Source organism: Equus caballus, chromosome 20 (assembly GCF_041296265.1).
Source record: "Equus caballus isolate H_3958 breed thoroughbred chromosome 20, TB-T2T, whole genome shotgun sequence".
Taxonomy (NCBI): Eukaryota; Metazoa; Chordata; class Mammalia; order Perissodactyla; family Equidae; genus Equus; species Equus caballus.
The window spans coordinates 38432457-38451700 of record NC_091703.1 but is presented as its reverse complement, the minus strand read 5'-3'; the positions used below and the strand labels follow the sequence as shown (position 1 = coordinate 38451700).

At 43.8% G+C, this 19244-nt stretch overlaps 2 protein-coding genes across 3 annotated transcripts in view; one reads left to right on the top strand and one right to left on the bottom strand.

Annotated features, from left to right (window-relative positions):
- Positions 1 to 91: 91 nt before the first annotated feature.
- Positions 92 to 19244, bottom strand: part of BLTP3A (bridge-like lipid transfer protein family member 3A) — a 71554-nt gene continuing 52401 nt past the window's right edge. The window contains exons 11-21 of one of the 2 annotated variants that reach the window (XM_005603829.4): positions 18904 to 19043; positions 18373 to 18514; positions 17931 to 18124; positions 16262 to 17715; positions 11719 to 11915; positions 8572 to 8726; positions 8337 to 8487; positions 6076 to 6338; positions 5522 to 5630; positions 5290 to 5393; positions 92 to 4885 (exon numbers count right to left, since the gene is read on the bottom strand). In XM_005603829.4, coding sequence (XP_005603886.3) covers positions 4760 to 4885; positions 5290 to 5393; positions 5522 to 5630; positions 6076 to 6338; positions 8337 to 8487; positions 8572 to 8726; positions 11719 to 11915; positions 16262 to 17715; positions 17931 to 18124; positions 18373 to 18514; positions 18904 to 19043 — 3035 coding nt within the window. In that variant the 3' untranslated portion in view covers positions 92 to 4759. Of the gene's footprint in view, positions 4886 to 5289; positions 5397 to 5521; positions 5631 to 6075; positions 6339 to 8336; positions 8488 to 8571; positions 8727 to 11718; positions 11916 to 16261; positions 17716 to 17930; positions 18125 to 18372; positions 18515 to 18903; positions 19044 to 19244 lie in introns of both variants that reach the window. The other variant, XM_001498458.6, reaches the window with a different exon arrangement.
- Positions 9702 to 10433, top strand: LOC102149673 (sperm-associated microtubule inner protein 5-like). The gene has a single exon (XM_070245490.1). It carries the CDS (start codon positions 9831 to 9833, stop codon positions 10296 to 10298), a length of 468 nt encoding a protein of 155 aa, XP_070101591.1. The 5' UTR covers positions 9702 to 9830; the 3' UTR covers positions 10299 to 10433.

The window sequence follows — 19244 nt, the reverse complement described above, 5'->3', positions numbered from 1 at the left end:
TTTTATCTCATAATAGAGTACTTAAAGCACTTAAAAACAATGTAAAAGTCCATATATTTCAGATTCCTATAAACAGATATACCACAACCAATACTGTTTAATAAGTTTAATTTGCTTTTTTCAGGTGGTTCACAGAACCAGTACACTCAAGGTTTGATTAGATATTGCAACATTAAAATTTCCCAATACTGACCAGTATTCCAGTTCATCAGATACATTCTCATTGTTTTCCTCAAATAGAGGGGAATGGAGTGACCTTTTATTGACAAGTGATTAGCAGTAATAAGGCTACTGTATACAATTGGCGATCCCCAAGAATTTGTTCTCCTCTGTCATTCAGTGTCATAGGGAGAAGGGTTTGGAAGCTGTTCTCTTTTGAAGCTTTCCTGAGCATGACTTAGTAAAGATTCCAATTCTGTTTAGCACCCTGAGTGGGGGAAACAGCTTGGACTCACAAAGTTGGGCAAATCTGGCTTTTAGTACCTTACATTAAAACTCGTGGCTTTAGACATGTACTTAGCCAATGGAGAAGACACTTCAGTGGGGCATTCTACAAAGAAATGCTGTAAGACTCAGGCTAAATCTTAACCAAAAACTAATAAACTGGAAAAAAAATATTGCCTCAGCTCTAACAGGAATTTTTTAAACAGTCATAAAAACTATACCTACTGCAATCTGAGATATTGGATAAGGCTGAAACTTACAAATAACAAGGGAGAAAGTTCACATCCCAAGTCTGGCCACTTAGCAAAACCTCACAGTTTAAGATTCTCCAAGAGTGATGCCCCTGTGTCTGTTTTAAGAGCTAGGGAAAGTAATCCCCATTCAGTAAGAACTACCCAGAGGTGAATCGGAGCATACGTATGCTAGCAGAAGGGGACGATCTGGGTGAAGGCCATAGTCCCTGACAGGAGAGTACCTCACACCAGAATCTCGTGAAACACTGATGACTATGGTAAATCACAAGGCACTGAAACAGCTTTTGCAGTTCTCAGATAACCAGGTGTCATCCCACTGGCTTATGCAGCAATGTTCAGTTTCCACAGTTTTGTGATGTTACTATAACTGACTTTAGAAGTTTAGGCAAGTATTAAATAAAGGAGAAAAAAAACAAACCCTTAGTGTAAAGGTTTGAAAGGAAAGTTCCAGTATCACTATGGCAATGCTTCAAACTATGTTCTTTCCACTACCCACCTGAACTAGCCTAAGGGAAAACAAATGTAAATGGATTAAACGGAAGCATTTAAGCACAGGGTATGTGAGGGGTGGTGTTTATCCCTTGTATATTCCACATACAGGAACCGTTCCTTTCAAAACCATGAAAAAGGTACATAAAGCCTGAGGCCCATGGCAAAATGAGGGTCAAATTAAACATACAGCAATAAAGCAGCCATCATGAGCAGAGAGCGCACTCCCATCTTAAGTCAAAGAAACTAAATTATTCCAGTGAGTTGAAAACAATGTAAGATTGATAAGCATCCCTGCAGCTCAGCAAAGAGAGGTTTAATCCAGTCCATATGCACTAAAGCATATCTCCAGTACCGCCGTGTAAACAGGAATTCGAGACAGTCACAGATGACGTGTAGTCATAAAGCTTCACAGCTGAAATGGTGGTGTGCAGTGGCTGAAGTCTTTGAGAGAGAGTGTTGCTATCACTCCAGACGTTTTCTTGAGGTATTGTTATTTCTTGTTCAGAGTCTTAGAGCTTCAAGGCAGAAATCATAAGCAGTCCAAAGGAGCTGACACTATTTTTCCTTCCATCTTTTTCTTTTACATTTATCCTGAGGACTACCAAACAGTACACATTTCTTTATTATGAAAAAGTCTTCCTTCTTCCAATGAATAGGAGTATAAAGTTATACAAGATGTTTTTTACTAAAATTCCGTGGGACGATGACACCTACCACATTTCTTGGGGGAGGATTTCATCACACAGTGGTCAAAGCTGCCACATAAGGGAAGTCAGAAATTCTAGGGCTCCATTTGTCCACATGGACAAGAGCTCCAGAGAGCTCAGAAAGCTGACTGAGCTCTGGTGAAAGGGACTCGCCTTGGTGCTCGCTAGATTTGTTTCTGTTGCCCCCGGCCAAGCACAAGGTTAATTACGGTGAGGGTATACCAAGGAACGCCCATTAGACATTTTCTTTGCATGGAGGAATGCCAGACAGATATGGTGGGTAGGGAAGGAAGGGAAGGAAAGAGAATCAGAATGTGATTTTAAACCAATTCAGGGGAGCCTAAGATTGAATAATTCTAGTTTCTGGCTGCTGGATCTCTCTCCTCCCCCCTCCAAGAACATCAGAAATACCATACTTGAGAGGACCAGTGATCCATTTTGTTGACCATTCTGCCTGTGAGAGAAGCACTAAGGGGCAGTTTGTGGAAGGATGCAGTTTCCTCTCAGTTGTATATCACCAAATAGCCCTCGTTTTCTATGATTCCTTTTGGCAGGCCACCATACAAGGATTCCTCTTAAACCTTCTGCACCCATACATAGTTTCTGCCAGCACCACTTCCTGGACAGTGAGCTCCGTAAGTTTCTGATTTGCAGAAGTGCTTTCTGTTACCTTAGGCTATGAGGTAGAGCCCTAGGGCTAGTATTTCAGGACCTGGTGAACATGTCCCTGCTCTTGACAGGATATTTGATCTAACACTACCCTCAGCTTTATCTTTCCAAAAGTGGAGCCAACATTTTAAAGATGTGTCCTCATGTGGAAGTACCTCTGCTCCCTGACAATTTTTGCTGTTCTCTGGACCTTCCCTCCCTTCACCATATATTTTGCAAATAAGGTCACTACAGGTGCACAGATAATTTAAGACATCATCTGTTTTCTGTTGTGTCTCCATGTACCCTTGCTGATGATGCATTTGGGCTTCTTGCCACAGCAGCACTTTGACCCCGCCTCCCTCTCAGCAATGCTTAGGTTTCTCCCCTGAGTTCTGACAGCTCGCTGCCTCTTCGGTTGCTGATTCTTCCATAAGTGCGTTACTTTACACTTAGCCACACCGAACCTCTTTCCTAAGTATTCACAGCCCAGCTTGTGACCCTTCTGTGGTTCTGCCTTTCTTTTTTAAATGTTGTTTGGTTTACCTTTCACTGCCTGTAAATAATGACATTTGATTGCACTATATCCTACTTTCGAGTTATTTAGACAAATCTTAAATAAGGTTAAACCAAGCATCAACCCATAGGAAACTTCCTGTTACCATTCTCTTCAGAAAGATGTTTATTCTTAAGTCTCTAAGTTGTTTCCTAAGCATGACAAAAATTCCCACAATCTCACACTAACTGATATTTTTAAAACTGCCTTAGTGAAGAACCTTGACAAAATTTTTTAAAAGTCTGAACAAATTAGATCTTGTTCCTTTGTAAATGCCTGTTTCTTTTTATCCTCAAAAAACTAGAATATACAAGTCAGGCATGATTTCTCATAAAGGAGACCATTTTATCTTTCCTTCAATAGGTCATGTGTAACTAAGGCTTTAGTGACACATAAATCACTATTTTACCATCTTGCCAATTCAAGGGGAGTTAGCTGATGAACTTCTGTCCCGTCAACACAATTGAAGTACATCACAGAGCAGTACAGATGAAGGTGGAGTGCTGGAGAAGAATTAGGGAGGAAAGGAAAATAGCTCTTTTATAGGGCAGGGGCAAAACCTCGCTAGGTTGAAGGGTTGCTGTTTTTTTCACTTAAGTCAAAATTACATGATTTTAAAAAGCCACAGTGATAGAAGGGGTGGGAGGCAAAAGGTTGAGATGTTTATGTTACACTGTAAAACACATTTGCCGCTCCCAAACCAGCAAGTGCTAAGGAGGGAGTGCGGGCAGAAAGCCATGGCGCTGGGAAAGCAGATGTGCCAGGGACCCAGGCAGACAGAGGAGACCACCTTGGAAGTGCAGCTGTGGAAGAGAGACAGGACTCGAGGTGGGCAACGGGGGCTTGGAACCAAGCTCCCCCATTGATCCCTACCACATCACACCTTCAACCAAGCTCAGAGTGAATATTTTTTTCTTGATTTAAATTTCAAATAAATTGTGTCATTCAAGGGAAAGAGGATACAACCGAGCTGCTACTGTTGTTTACTTTCTACCACAGCATCACGATGAAAGTCTAACAGAAAGGAAGCTTAACCCTGAAGAATCTGATTGGAACATCAGCCAAGATGATAAGAGCTTGGTTCCCTGTCGAAAAAAGACCGAGTCCAGGTCTCTCTTATTCTTGTGCCTCTCCTGGCTCCCGCCTCGCTGGCTGTTTGCTGTTCCACCGTACTACCGTAGTCAAAGCTCAGGCCCAGAACTTTCCAGGTCTGCTACAGGAAGCTCTGGGACATAGAATCTTTGGTGGCTCTGTGGGTGATTGAGGAAGGTGGGTACTTTGCCTTGTTGACACAGGTTGTGGAGGAAGCAAATGTCTCTGCCATGAAACCAGGCGGTGAAATGGCCCTACAGTGTCAAGAAGATTCCACCTAGTGTGCAGAGGGCCAGAAGCTGTATACAGGCAAGACATGATGCTTGAGCCACGCGCAAAGCTGCCCCCAGTTTCCTGGAACGTGGTCATGCTTTGCCTGCCTTCCATCCAAGTTAGAACAGCTAGTAGAAAGAACACCACAAGGAGTGAGATGAGCACTCTCCTCCAGTCCCTCTGGTGTCCTTAGCCGACTTATTCAACACTGGACGGTGCCTTCTGTCACAGGTGGTGCTATTGCTGGTGATCTCCTTCCTCTCTCCTTGGCACAGATGGCTGAGCTGCTGCTCTCAGAGCTCAAAGAGGGGGTTATATTTCCTAATCTCCTGAAGAAGTTTTTCTTTATCTTGGGTGGCATCGGCCAATGCTTGTTTAGTTTCTATCAGTTCCTTTTGCAGGGCAGGCAGTTCTTTCACCTGAGGAACAGTAAGTCAGTCACAGTTAATGAATAAGGCAACACACCCTGCGAAAACATCCAGTAAGGGAAAAGGAGGAAGAATTCAAACAGAAAAATCCACAAGTTTGGTCAATGATCAAGAGAACCCAACTAGATCTTTTCTAAAAGCCTGATCTCCTCTTGAGAGTTCAGGAGGTACAGGGACAGCAACAGGTGGAATAAGTGATCAGCAACGACTCACCTCCAGCTTCTGACTTACAGCTCTATTCAGCACTTCCAGAAGCTGCGGCTAGGTGACCGGAGCCCAAACCACCCAGCTGTGTACAGCACAACCTCCCTTTTCAGCCCTCTGGGTTTTACCAGCTTCTGTGATTACAGCCCCTGAGGGTTTATGGGAAAGGTGATGCTCAGTTAGGTCCTCACCTGCTGTCCGAAAGCCTCCCCTGTGGGCGCCAGAAACACCTGTTCTTTTGGAGGCTGCCTCTTCTCACTTTTAGGTACTTCAGCTGATGGTCTGTCCTGAGCAGCTGCTGGAAAAAAAGTAAAGGTCCTAAATGACAAACTGCTGCCAACATGCAGACAATTCCTAGTTGTCACCTATTCCCTTACAGGAAAAAAAAGGCAGAGAAGCTGGGGGCTGACAGGCCCAACTTACCACCTATGTGGAACACACCATCATCACTCCGCTTCAGCACAACATGCTCCACGGCCAGAGTGATGGGGATAGGGCCTGGTGACGTCGGATAGATGGGGGGCATATCATCCTGCAGGAAAGAGAAACCGCATGATGCCCCCACGCAGCTCAGGGCAGTTTAGGTGACAACCGGTGCTTCTACCATTCAGCTTAAAGCACTTTTACCTCATGTTTATCCCTACATTCTTGCAAGGTGTGAAAGGCATAACTGAGTCTCTCTCATTCTAGAGATGGTGGAACTAGGATCAGATAACCTAGTGGGCTTGAACATAGTCATGCTGCATGCCAAAGACAAGGCAAGTGCTAGAGACAAGGTCTTCTCACCTGAACCCAGGACTTTCTGACAGCAACACACATTTGTGTACTACTATAATACTGACAAAGAAGGCTGATATGCATTTCCTCACTTGATCCTCACCATGTTTTACAGTAACAAGGGGAGAGGTTAACAGCCGTCACTGCCGGAATTCCTTGCCTGACAAACTCTAGGGTAAAAAATCAAAAGATCTTCTCACCTGTAGGGTGATCCTGGAGTTCAGGAGCTCAATCTGCATGGGAACTACCACTGGGATCTCCTCATCCTCCAAGAAGGGCCCCAGGCCATTGAGCACCGAGGTGAGCAGCTCAAGATCACAGTCACGAAGCAAGAAATGCAGGAAGCCGTTCTGTATGGCCAGGGGGGAATGAACCGCTGCACCAGGCCCCACCTCAAAGCGAAGGCCCACAGCTGGCCTGATGTGCTCAGACTTCAAAGTTGAGGATTCCTGAAAATTTGGACCTTTGGGAAAAAAGACAACAGCCAGATTAACAGCCAGGAAATATTCTATACATGCATTTAATATTTATAAAACCCTATGCCAAAAGTATTATCATCATTCCCGTTTTAGAGATGAAGGAACTAAGGCACAGAGAATAACTTTCCCAAAGTCACACAACTTGAAAGTACCAAGGATAGGATCTGAACACAAGCAGCCTGACTGCAAAGACTGTGGGCTTAGCTACCTTGCTATAATGCCTCTCATGGTGGAAGGGAGGTTAAGGACCAATAAAAAGCTGGCCCTGTTTTGAATCTGAGGCACTGGGCTAATGGCTAAGAGAAAGCTCTTAAAACACAGGACCTCAACTCTGCTAAATCTGAATGTCCCTTCCTTTCTCCAAGTCTTGGTCTTCTCACCTTTCTCTGATAAAGCCAAGCACGATCTATGCTAATCTCCTCAAAACTCCATAAAAAACAATATCAAGTGTAACCAAGGATATGGAACAACTTGCGTACTTATATAACTGCAAAATGGTACAACCATTTTGGAAAACAAATTGGTATTATCCAGTAAAGTTAAAATTATACCTACCCTAATGACCTGGAAATTATACCCTAAGGAATATAACCCTGGAGAAACTCTCCAACGTGCCTAACAGGAGACAGGCAACCATATTTGAAATAGCAAAAACACTGGAAACAACTCAAATGTCTGTTCAGAACAGACTGAAGAAGTAAAGAGAATACAGTCAGCCCTCCGTATCTATAGGTTCCATATCCATGTATTCAACCAACTGCAGATCAAAAGGCCCAGAATGGTTGTGTCTGTACTAAACACGTACAGATTCTTCTTCTTGTCATTATTCCCTAAACAGTGCAGTATAACAACTATATACACAGCATTTACATTGTATTAGGTATTATAAGTAATCTAGAGATGATTTAAAGTATATGGGAGAATGTGCATACATTATATGCAAATGTTATGCCATTTTATATAAGGGACTTGAACACTGTGAATTTTGCCATATAGGGGGTCCTGGAGCCACTCCCCCGTGGATGTCGAGGGAGGACTGTAATGGGTACAAGAGATATTGTGGGGGCAATGGGGATGGTTGCACAACTCTGTAAACTTACTAAAATGTATAGAATTGTACACTTACAATGAATGAATTTCATAGTATGCTAATTATACCTCGATAAAGCTATTTTTTAAAAAGCAAAAAGTATACTTATACAATAGAATATCACATTGTAATGAAAAATGAATGAATTAAATCTAACTCAACAACCTAGAAGAATTTGAAAAATATCATTTTCTTGAAAGAAGCATATCACAAAAGAATATAAACTGTAATTCCATTTAGAAAAACTCGAAAACCTGTAAAGCTAAATAATATATTGATACAAACACACTTGGAAGAATTGCAAAGCAAGAGAATGACAAACACAAAATTCAGGATACGATTGCCTGGGACAGGTGAGAGGCAGAGGAAGGGTCAGGAGAGGGGATCCGAGGGACTTTAAAGTTAATGGTACTATTCTAGTTATTAAACTGGGTGGTAGGTTCACTGTATGGTTATTATTTTATACCTTACATATATTTTTAAGTATTGTTTATTATCTACTCAATATTTAAAGAAATAAATTCTTTAAACAAACCATGTAGCATAAGCCCAGATTTTTCCTGTCATCTTTTAAAGTATAAATGATAATTCACATCAAAGGATTGAATCTGAATGACAGAAGTCCCCATAGTTTGATATTAGCAGCCACACAAAGAAGTGGACGCTGTCCTCATGTATAAGCTTAAGGAGCAGCTGGGAAGTCAAGATGGAGAATAGCCTACTGAATGCAAAGCCCCACAAAGAGCTCTGGGAGGATCCCTGGAAGAAGGGGGCTTCATTGGAGATCTTCCCCCGATGGCTGCTGGAGAGAAGGGCCAAGGGTTTGGCCCTAGGGCAGCTGCCCTTGGAACACAGTGACAGGAGCAAGTTAAGCTACGGCTGCCATCCTCACCTGGGCACTGTCCATGCAAAAACTGCCAGAGTCCCATGGTGCCCAGCTGCTGGAGCATCAGTTCCTCTGCTTGCAGGGCCACAGTCAGGTCCTCGCCACGTACCTCAATCCCAAAAGACACCTCATTCACCTTCAGGACCAGAACTGAGACCTGCAAAAGGAGACTCTCTTAGCTGAGCCCCAGGCTTCCAGCCTAGAGCCTACCCTCTGTAGAGAAGAAAGTAGAGCAGCTGACCGGGTGAAGATTGAGGTCTTCTCCACTGGGTGAGGCTGAGCTGTTGGCCTCTGGTGACCCCTGGCCATAACTATCCACAACAGGGCTCCCCTGAACACCAGCACTGGCCAGGGCATGGGGAAGAGATCCTGGCGGAAGAGATTCTGGACCAGACTCTGCACAAGAAAGACAACAAAAGAGTTCAAAAATCAAAATATCCTGTTCAAATCCGACCTCTAAAAACAATGACAACTGTAAAAACAAAACATTTATGACATTTATGAGACAACTGGAAATTTGAAGACTAACTAGATAGTTGATGAATTTAAGGAATTATTATTAATTTTGAAAGTGTGATAATGGTTATTTGGTCACATTTTTAAAAAGTCTGTAAGTGGAAGCAACCCAAGTATCCATGGAAGGACGAATGGACAAACAAAATGTGATATAAACATACAACAGAATGTTATTCAACCTTAAAAAAGAAGGAAATCCTGACACGTGCTACAATATGAATGAACCTTGAGGACACTGTGTTAAGTGAAGTGAGCCAGTCACAAAAGGACAATTACTGTATAATTCCATTTATATGAGGCTCCTAGAGAGGTCAAAATCCAGAGACAGAAAGCAGAATGGTGGTTGCCAGGGGCTGGAGGAGGAGGGAACGAGGAGTTATTGTTTAATGGGCACAGAGTTTCAGTTTTGCAAGATGAAAAGAGTTCTAGAGATGGATAGTGGTGATGGTTGCACAATAATGTGAAAGTATTTAATGCCACTGAATTACAGTTAAAAATGGTTAAGATGCAGGGCCAACCCGGGGGTATGGTAATTAAGTGCACGTGGCCTGATGTGGTGCCCTGGGATTGACAGGTTTGGATCCTGGGCACAGATCCATACACCACTCATCAAGCCATGCCGTGGCAGTGTCCCACATACAAAATAGAGGAATACTGGCACACATGCTAGCTCAGGGCCAATATTCCACAAGCAAAAAGAGGAAGATTGGCAACAGATGTTAGCTCAGGGCCAATCTTCCTCACCAAAAAAAAAAAAAAAAAGGTTAACATGGTAAACTTTGTTATGCGTATTTCCCCCCAATTTAAAAAATTTTTTAAATATTTTAAAAGTCTGTATTTTCTAAACCCAGAGGGGCCCCGCCCGGCTCGGGGAGACCATGCACCAAAAATGGAGAACAGCTTCGGAGGCCAACTACGTGGTGGGCAAATCCCTGGATTTCATGCCCGGAAGGGCGCTGAGCGGGACGCAGGGAGAGAGAAATCATGGAGTCTTCCAAGACCTTCATGAGACAGCTGCCAATCACACCAGGCTACAGTGGCTTCGTGCCATACCTTAGCTGCGAGGGAACCTCCAGCAAGGACAACATGTCCCACTGTCTGAAAACCTTCCAGGAGATCACACAGCGATATAAAGACCAGAGGGAGGAATTTCACTGCTCGGTCGCCGCTGCCCCAAAACTGAAGCCCATCTGCTCTGAGGAGACGGTCCTGCGGGCCCTGCACCAGTACGAACGGCAGTACCACCCCACGAGTCTGGAATGCAAGTACATAAAGAAACCTCTCCAGGAGCCTCCGATCCCTGGCTGGGCGGGCTACCTGCCGAGAGCCAGGGTCACTGAATTAGGCTGCGCCACACGGTACACTGTCATGGCCAGAAATTGCTACAAGGACTTCCTGGACATCACAGAGCAGGCCAAGAGAGTGCACCTGAAGCCATATGAGGAGTGGTAGCTGTCCCGCCCTTGGAAAACCCTTGATAGAGGATCCCAACCCTCCGGTGACGTATGGCAGTACTGACAGACCAAATCTGTCACGCAGCAGGAAGATTTATCTAGAGCCGCTGTCCTCAGCAAAGTATGCAGAAGGCTAGCAGCAGAGAGCCTCCGAGGGAGAGGTGAACTTTTAGGGGGGCTCAACAGCTTACAGTTCTCACGTGAGAATCAGCCTCTCACCCACAGCCCAGCAGGCACTAGGACATTTCATAACATAAGAATTCTTTTAACTGCCATCTGCACCCTGACTGGTTGGCAACAGCGTGTGATTAATGTTGAAGACCTTTAATTGTCCTTTGGGAATAAAGAGGATCCTTCTCAGCAAAAAAAAAAAAAAAAAAGTCTGTATTTTCTAAAGATGCAACTGAAAATATTTATGGATAAAAATGTTTGGGATTTGCTTCAAAATAATACGGGAGGGAGGGAAGTGGGAAAAAGTATATATGAAACAAAAATGGCCATGAGTTCTTAATATCTGAAACTAGGTAATGGCTATATGAGGGTTCATGTCTACTTTTGTCCATATTTGAAATTTTCCATAAGTTAAAAATAATAATAACAAAACAAAAATGGGTACACACCACCCAGCTTAAGAAACAGTGCATTCTCTTTTATTTTCATTTAGACATTCTTAGGGGACCATTTAAAAAGTTTCCATTTCAATAAAATGAAGAAACAAGTGTAACTTCTGGATGTGATTGATCTAATTCCTAAAAGTCTGTTTTTGTTTGTTTGTTTGTGTTTTTGTCTTTTGGTGAGGAAGATTGGCCCTGAGCTAACATCTGTTGCCAGTCTTTCTCTTTTTGCTTGAGGAAGATTGGTCCCGAGCTAACATCTGTGCCAATCTTCCTCTATTTTGTATGTGGGACACTGCCACAGCGTGGCTCGATGAGTGACATGTAGGTCTGTGCCTGGGATCCAAACTCACGAGCCCTGAACCACTGAAGTGGAATGGGCAAACTCAACCACTATGCCACCAGGCCAGCCCCAAAGTTACTCATTTTATCATAGACAAAAAGCTCCTAGTTATTTTATAATAAAATACATAGTTAGGCAAAAAAAAAAAAAAAACAGACAATAAACACACACATCATTGACACCAGCCACAAAACTAATTCTACTGCTGCAGCTACATGGCTGTAAGACTAATGCTCTCTCCTTTGGTCTGAGTCTCGTTCTGTGATAAAGGTCAAGTACTAACCAATAACCTAGAAGATATGGAGATAAAGCCACTAAAATTTCTCTTTTTTGGTTTTGGTTAAGAAAATGTCTATTTTATCAAATCTCAACTCCTTTTGCATCCTGACAATCTGAATACAGGCAGCAGAAAGGACCTTTTCTAGACTTCTGTAACTTTGCCCAGCACTGCTTCCACCTACCAGACTCCAAGAGCATCACAAAGCTGTCACTGCCATCACTGTCCACTGAAATCCGGTCTTCAGGGCCACTGCTGTCCAGTGAGACACCATCAAATGACTGCTGAGATACTGTCCTCTTCATGGAGAAAAATCGGAGTCGGGCAGCACCTCCACTCACTGGGGCTACCACCCCTTCATCTATCTTGGCCATGGGCTCCCTGTTTAAAAAACAAAAACAAAAACCACAAATGTGGCTTAGGAGACATGTTCCATCCCCTTGTAGCATCTATCCCTTTCAGCCAAGATAGTTGTCATATACATAAACTTTGATGTCAACTACTATCTGCTATAAAGGGGGTCACACTACTTTTCAACTGCTGGCCTTTCTGAATCCTCATATTCCAGCATTTCAAACTGCATAAGCAGCTCTCCCATATCAATATTAAATGTCAAGCTTATTCAAGGTCATCCCATATACAGACGAGACCAACTACCTACAGCCCTGGTGCTAATGAATGGCACCTGAAACCACCCATGTTCATTCTACAGGTATTTACTGAATAACTTCTGCATACAAAGCACCAGACTAGGCACAGGGCAGGGGTAGGGGTGAATATAGTGATGAAAAAGGCCTTCCCTGTCCTCAAAGAATTTATAATCTATCAGGAGAGAGGAAACATACATAAATAACATTATATGAGAGTAAGTCACATACACCATAAGAGGGACAGAGTTACAAGCCAAAGGTTAGGCAATATCAAAGAGGGGAAAGGATGAGGAGAAGGGGATCAAACATGGCTCTGTGCAAAGAGATGGCATTTGAGGTGGTCCTTAAAGGACTGTGAAAGAGAGAGAGAAGAGGGCATTCTACGGGGAAGAAACAGATGAGCAAAGGCGTGGAGCCAGAAAACAAAAAGTATCTTTGGAGACTAGTAAGTAGCTCAGCCCAGCTGGAGTGTAGGTTTTGTTGGCAAGAGCAATGGAAGATAAGTTAGAAAGGCATAATACAGTAAAAAGAAATCTTTCAAGACCTTTCAATCCTACCCTCCCATGTTACAGATGAAGAAACGGACTCAAGGTTGCAGTTAAAGGTGAAATTAAGAAAAACCCAAGACTCCTAACCTGTTGCTAAATGCCTTTTTCACCTGACCACATGGGTTGCAATCAGATTATAGAAAACCCTGGATAAAAGATTATATATGAAAGTGCTCTGAAAACTGTAAAGTACAGGGGGTACATGGGAAATCCCTGTACCTTCTGCTCAGTATTGCTATGAACCTAAAACTACTCAAAAAAATAAAGTCTACTAAAAAAACCTGTAAAGTGCTATATGGATATACCATAATAATCGATCACGCCACACGAAGAAGTTCAAACCCAATTCAGGGAGTATAAGGACAAAGCCTGAAGGTTTTAGAGCAGGCCAATCACAGGGTCATACCTGTGTTTTAGGAAGTTTGATATGGCTTTACAAACAAGCTGGAGAGTAAATGACCTCCAAAGAGGAAATCAGTTAACAGTTTACTAAAATATTCCACATGTGAGAACAGACAGGAAAACTGATATGAGACTCCCTAGGACAGTGTTCTCAAAGGGTCATCCTGGTAGGAGCATCAGCATGAGTGGAGGACTTGTTAGAAATGCAAATCCTCTGGTGCCATCTCAGACCTACTGGATGAAGGACTCTGGGGTAGGCTCAGCAAGCTGTGCTTGAACAAGCCCTCCAGGCAATTCTGAAGCACGCGTAAGTTTGAGAAGCACTACTCTAGGAATTATGTCAGAATCTGACAAACGATTGGAAGAGGGAGAGCTAAAATTTAGGAGCTTTGAACGAGCAGAAGAATGAGGCTACCAAAAGAAGAAAGAACTGGCCTGGGGGGGATAAGGAATTTGGTTTTATATATGTGAGGTTCAAGGCACCCCTGGGAGATCCGTGAGGAGCAACATGCAGTAGATAGTTTTAAATGAAGAGCAGGGGCGGGGCGGGAAGTCAGGACTGTCTATATAGAGAAAGAGACTATAACAGAGTGAGAGATGGATAAAATAACCTAGAGAGAAAATATTCAAAAACACAGACTGATATAAACCTTCTGAAAGTTTAGCAAAATGCATCAAGAACCTCAAAAATGTTCATAGTGTTTGACCCAATAATTCCACTTCTAGGTTTTTATTCTAAAGATTTAGATATGCATAAAAAGTAATGTTCACAAAAATAAGGACATTTACAGGCCAGTCTGGTGGCATAGTGGGTAAGTTCACATGCTCCATTTCAGCAGCCCGGGGTTCACAGGTTCAGATCCCGGGTGCGGACCTATGTACTGCTCATCTAGCCATGCTGTGGGGGCATCCCACACATAAAATGGAGGAAAATGGGCACAGATGTTAGCTCAGCAACAAACTTCCTCAAGCAAAAAGGGAAGAATTGGCAACAGATGTTAGCTCAGGGCCAATCTTCCTCACCAAAAAAAAAGGACATTTAACACAACATTGATTCTACCTGAGAAAAACTGGTAACAGAATAAATGATACCCCCAGACAGTGGAATGGATGAATAAGTTATGATACATCCATTTGCTAGAACACAATAGAGCAACTAAAAATTATGTATTCAAATACCTAATGAATGGGAAACTATTCACAATAAAACACTAAGTGAATGAAAATGGAAATCTTCTGTATTATACAGAAATAATAGAATCCTATTATTGTAAAAACAGTATTTGTATATATCCGTATACACATATAAACATTCACATGGATACAGAAATATATGTATAAAAATTGGTAGAAAATAGATCCAAATGTAAATAGTGGCTATCTCTGGATAGTGTCATTATAAGTGACTTTTATGTTTTCTTCTTTATTCCTCTAGTTTCTACATTGTCAATAAAATAAGCACAAATCATTTTTATAATTAAAAAAATAAACATTATGATAAAAGTGATCAGAATACAGACAGCCTAGTGCTGTGGAACAGTTACATTTATAGGATAAAAGGAAGAAGAGAGCAGCCAAGAAAAAAGAAAAGACTCCTTCCAAGAGGTGAGAGTAGCTGGGCAGGGTTACAAGTGCTCAGAATGAACTGACCAGCAGGGCTGACTGCCACAGAGGAGCCCAGGAGGAAGCGGGCAGAAAAGGCCACTGGCCTGGCAGTTAGGAAGGCAATATTGGTGTTTAAAGAAGAGCTTGTATCACACACCTTTCTTTTCTCTTTTCCACCTCTCCTCTTTTCCCATCTCCCTCACTCTTCTCCATTTAGAAAAGGCAGCACATTTGGTGACTGGGAGTCCAGGCTTTCAATCCTCGCCCCACCACTCACAACGTGTGTGATCTTGAGCAAGTTTCTTACCTCTCTGAGCCTCAGTTTCCTCATCTGTAAAATGAGGAGTGATATTAGTACCTGCCTTATAGGGTTGTTACAAGAATTCAATGGATTAATATTCTAAGTATATAGGACAGTGCCTGACACATAGAAAGCACTGGATAAATGTTGCCTAGTATTATTATATCATTTATCCCCTTAAGTTTTCCTTTCTCCTTCCTCTTAGACTACCTATGCCTAGCAGGTACCAGCACACCCGCAGGATTGCTTAGAGACTCACTTAAGACAATCCACTTAGACAAAAGCTCTAAAGCCACTGACCTTCAAACCATGGTCCCCAACTACAACATGCCACAGCAAAGATTTCCCATAGTCTTCACTATTTCTCCTAAAACTACAAGGCACCCATGGAAAAATCTGTACCTTTCCACACTTCTGACTGTGCATTTCTGTATTCTTCGGCTTACTCTCTACTGTATCTCCAGTGCCTAATGCAGAGCCTGGCACACAGTATGGGCTCAAAAAGTATTTGTTGAATGAATGGATGAAATTCCTCCTTCTCTATTTGTCTGGCAGACGTTGATAGGTGTACCAGAAAGGCAAGTCCAAAGCTCCAACTTTTCTATTTACAATATATAGGATCCATGGGCTCACCCTCTCTGAAGCCTCACTTTCCCCAGCTATGGACTGGGAATACAAATATCTGTAGCTACCTCACCGGGCCACTGAGGGAATCAAATCAAACAAAATGTTACATGAGAACTCACTGAAAAGAATAAAACATCACACAAATGTCAAGTATTATTACTCTAAGATAGCAGATGTGTATCAACAATAGTAAATCAGTGAGAGACGAGATAACATGATTCTAAGAAGCAATAACTGTTGACTTGAAAACTGACTGAGAATAGGCTTACATAGAGGAATGTGAAAATCCATGGGATTTTGTGTTCTTTTATTGCAATTTCTGGTTCTTTCCCTATCACAGAATAGACGTGTTCCTGAAAATAAGTCTCTCCATTTGGTATACCTGTATCCACTAAGCAGCCCGAAAATTCCTCTGCCGCCCTGCAGGCAGCTCTGAAAACTAAAGGCTTTGCCACATTAAATAGGCCATTCTATGCATTCTCCTGGACTATCTGGTGCTTCCCAGTCTACAAATGCACACAGCAGGAGGCCTTAGCCCAATGACCAGAGCTAGGAGGAAGAGATGGGGAGTGAAGAAGGCAGAGAATCACTCACTTGGCTGGAGGCAGGGACAACACCTTGTGCATGGTGGAGGTCATTCTGTCTCTGCCCAGACTGAAGGCATCCTTAGTGAGGGACACAGCTTCCTTGGTGAGGTCCATGGTGGCATGTAGAGCCTCTCTGGTGGCATCCTTGGTCATGTGAATAGCACTTGACAACTCTCCCTCAATGTTCAAGGGGATGAGCTTGCCCTGTCCATTCACAGTGGTATCCCTGCCATCTGGGGGCTTCAGTGCAGCTGGTGAGCTGGATGCTTGGGTTCTGCTTAATGTCTTGGCCTGTAAGGAATCGACTGCCTCATGGCCCTTCCCTGCCTCCTGCTGTGCAAGAGAATCTGAGTCCTGCAGTTCTCCATTGCTATGGATAGGCAGTGGCCTATCCTGGGATGCAACCAGATTTTCCAGGCCACTATCCTCGAGAACCTTCTCAGGGCTGGCTGGGCCCTGCTCTGAGGAGGCATCAGACTTCAGCTCCCTATCCTCTGAAGGAGACAGCTCTGAATCTATGAGGCTGGTGGTATCTGAACCTGCAGAGTCAGCTCCAACAGCCCCAGGGGCAGGATGCATGAGCAGAGCCACCTCAGCACTGGGGAAGAGCACCCCAATGCAAGCTGTCTGGTCCTGCAGGGGAGACCCAGTCATGGCCTCTGTATCCTTAGTAAGCTGCTCCTGAAGACCCTGTAGCACCTCCTTCAGGCGGAGTAGAGCCAAGTACTGGTAGTGGTCAAGTCTCACACGGACATGTGCAGGAGAGTGTACAAGCATGTGAACATCCGCTGTATCCTCCAGCTCTGCCAGAGGCCCTTTGCTGTCCACACCACCACTGCCTTCTCTCAGAGTTTCCACGACTTCCGTAAGGCCTGATAGGCTTTTCAAATCATGCTCGGTTTTTGACCTCTGATGGGACACAGTGTCAGGGGCAAAGGCTTCAGACTGGACAGGACTGCCAAAGCTAGCTGATGGTTTCAGCCTCCCTTCTGTGGCTGAAAGGAGTTTCTGTGCCTGGGCTTGCTGCCAGCGGAGGGGTAGGCAGACCCAAATGGACAAGGGGAAGGGGGCCACAAAATTCAAGGCATGGCCTTTGAAGTTCTCTGTTCCCTCAAAGTCCAAGGAGATCTGGGTGAAGTGGATGGACCAGAGATCCTGGGAAGCCTTAAGCCTCTGGGGAGAGAAGGTACTAGCTTGAGGGAAGCAGGGATCCACTTGGAAGGCATGGTGCATAAAAAGCATATGCAGAAGGCTAAAGCCACCTGGAACCTTGGGAAAGTGCACATAATTGGAATGAAAGAACTCAGCAGCAGCAAAGCCCCGGAAGAGAGTTTGGAGGTCTGGACAGCTGCAATGTGGGGCATGACGTGTGTTGGTGGCCGTCAGGCCTGACGCAGAGAAGACAAGGGCCTGGGGACGATGCAACGCAGCCTGCTCTCTCTTCTCCAGCGGGAAGCTCACCTTCAGGAAGAAAATGAAACCCAATTCAGAATGGCCGTCTGAGTATCTCCACAACCCACCACCAATACACACGTGAAAGACCATTTGGGCTGTGAGACTGTTTTACTGTTTTTCTTACTTCTATCAAATGGACAGAGCAGAACCCTGGATGATAGCCACCGGGGAAATGCAGCTGTGGCTGCCAGCAGGGAACAAAACCCCCACTTTCTCCTTACCTTCAGCCAGAAGGCATCCAGTCGGATATCCAAGTGTTCATCTTTCTGGCTTGAATCTTCCAGCTTGTAGATAGCTTTGAACTGCTCCAAGCTGTGGTATAAATCCAGGCAGAAGAGATTTCCCCAGAGCAAGCTCACAGGATCCATAGTAAATATCAGACCATTGAACTGAATGTAGAGATTGGGACAGGGAACTGGAAAGCAGGGAAAAAAAGAATCATCAGGTACAAAGTAACAGCTCGACTCTTACTTACCAGCTAATATTCATTTTACTATCAAGAGAGCAAAGGTGCATATTTATACAGGGCAGAGTCTTTAACAAAGGTGTGCTGTACTAACTCAAACACCTAACGCTAAATAAGAATATAAGCAGTGCCCCCAAAACTGACCAAGGTGAAGAGCACGCGCTAGACAGTAAGCAATCACCAGACCGGATGCCTACCTGGAAGCTCCTGATTATCTGGGAAGTAATACTCTGTGAACTCAATGTGAATGGCAGAGACCTGAGTGGGCAGGCTGTGAAGTTTCCGACTGCAGGAAAGAAGTGTGGATGGCTTCTTACTGGGTTGTCCAGCTGTAGAAACCTACACAGTCGCAAGCTGCTGTTAGCATCGGTACAGCACCGGAACAGAATTTCCTCAGTCACCTCTCAGGTAGTGTAAAGCCTCTGCTATCCTTCCAAAGTCTGTCACGGGAGCGGAGTGCTTTCACACGTGTTCCAGGCATTCTCACACCTGACTATCCACAGGTTCGTTTTTTCAGAGGGAAGTCTATAGTTGGGTATTCAGAGGAAATAGGGGAATCCCACATCCTGATCTCAGGGGCCACGCTCAGAAAGAAACAAAGCGTCAATCCACCCAGAAGTGAGGGGAACAGTCCCCAAATTCCACAGCCTTATTCCCACCTGCTGCCTCCCAAATGAACTGCTTCCCCCTTTCCAACTCTCTGCTCCCCTGTGTCCTGGGCTCCTCACCTGGTGGACGTCCAAATCATCCACCCGGATTACCATGCAGCTAGAGCGTAAGCGATTCCATGCTGGAGGCCGAAAGGCAGCCTGTCGGCCCTGAGAGGGGCTTCTCTCAAGCAGGTTCTTTCGAGGACTAGAAAAAGAATCTAAACAAAAATAACAAGGTGGAAAAGACGATCAGATACATTCAACTTGTATTATTAATAGAATTAAGAAAGTAAAAATCCTAAGATCATTAATGCTATATATAAGAAAGAGAGCTTAACACTGTCTGTCTTCTGGTTGGAACTCAAAAATAGTACTCTCCTTAAGACCAAGGCAACAGTCTATCGAATAGAGGTTATTAA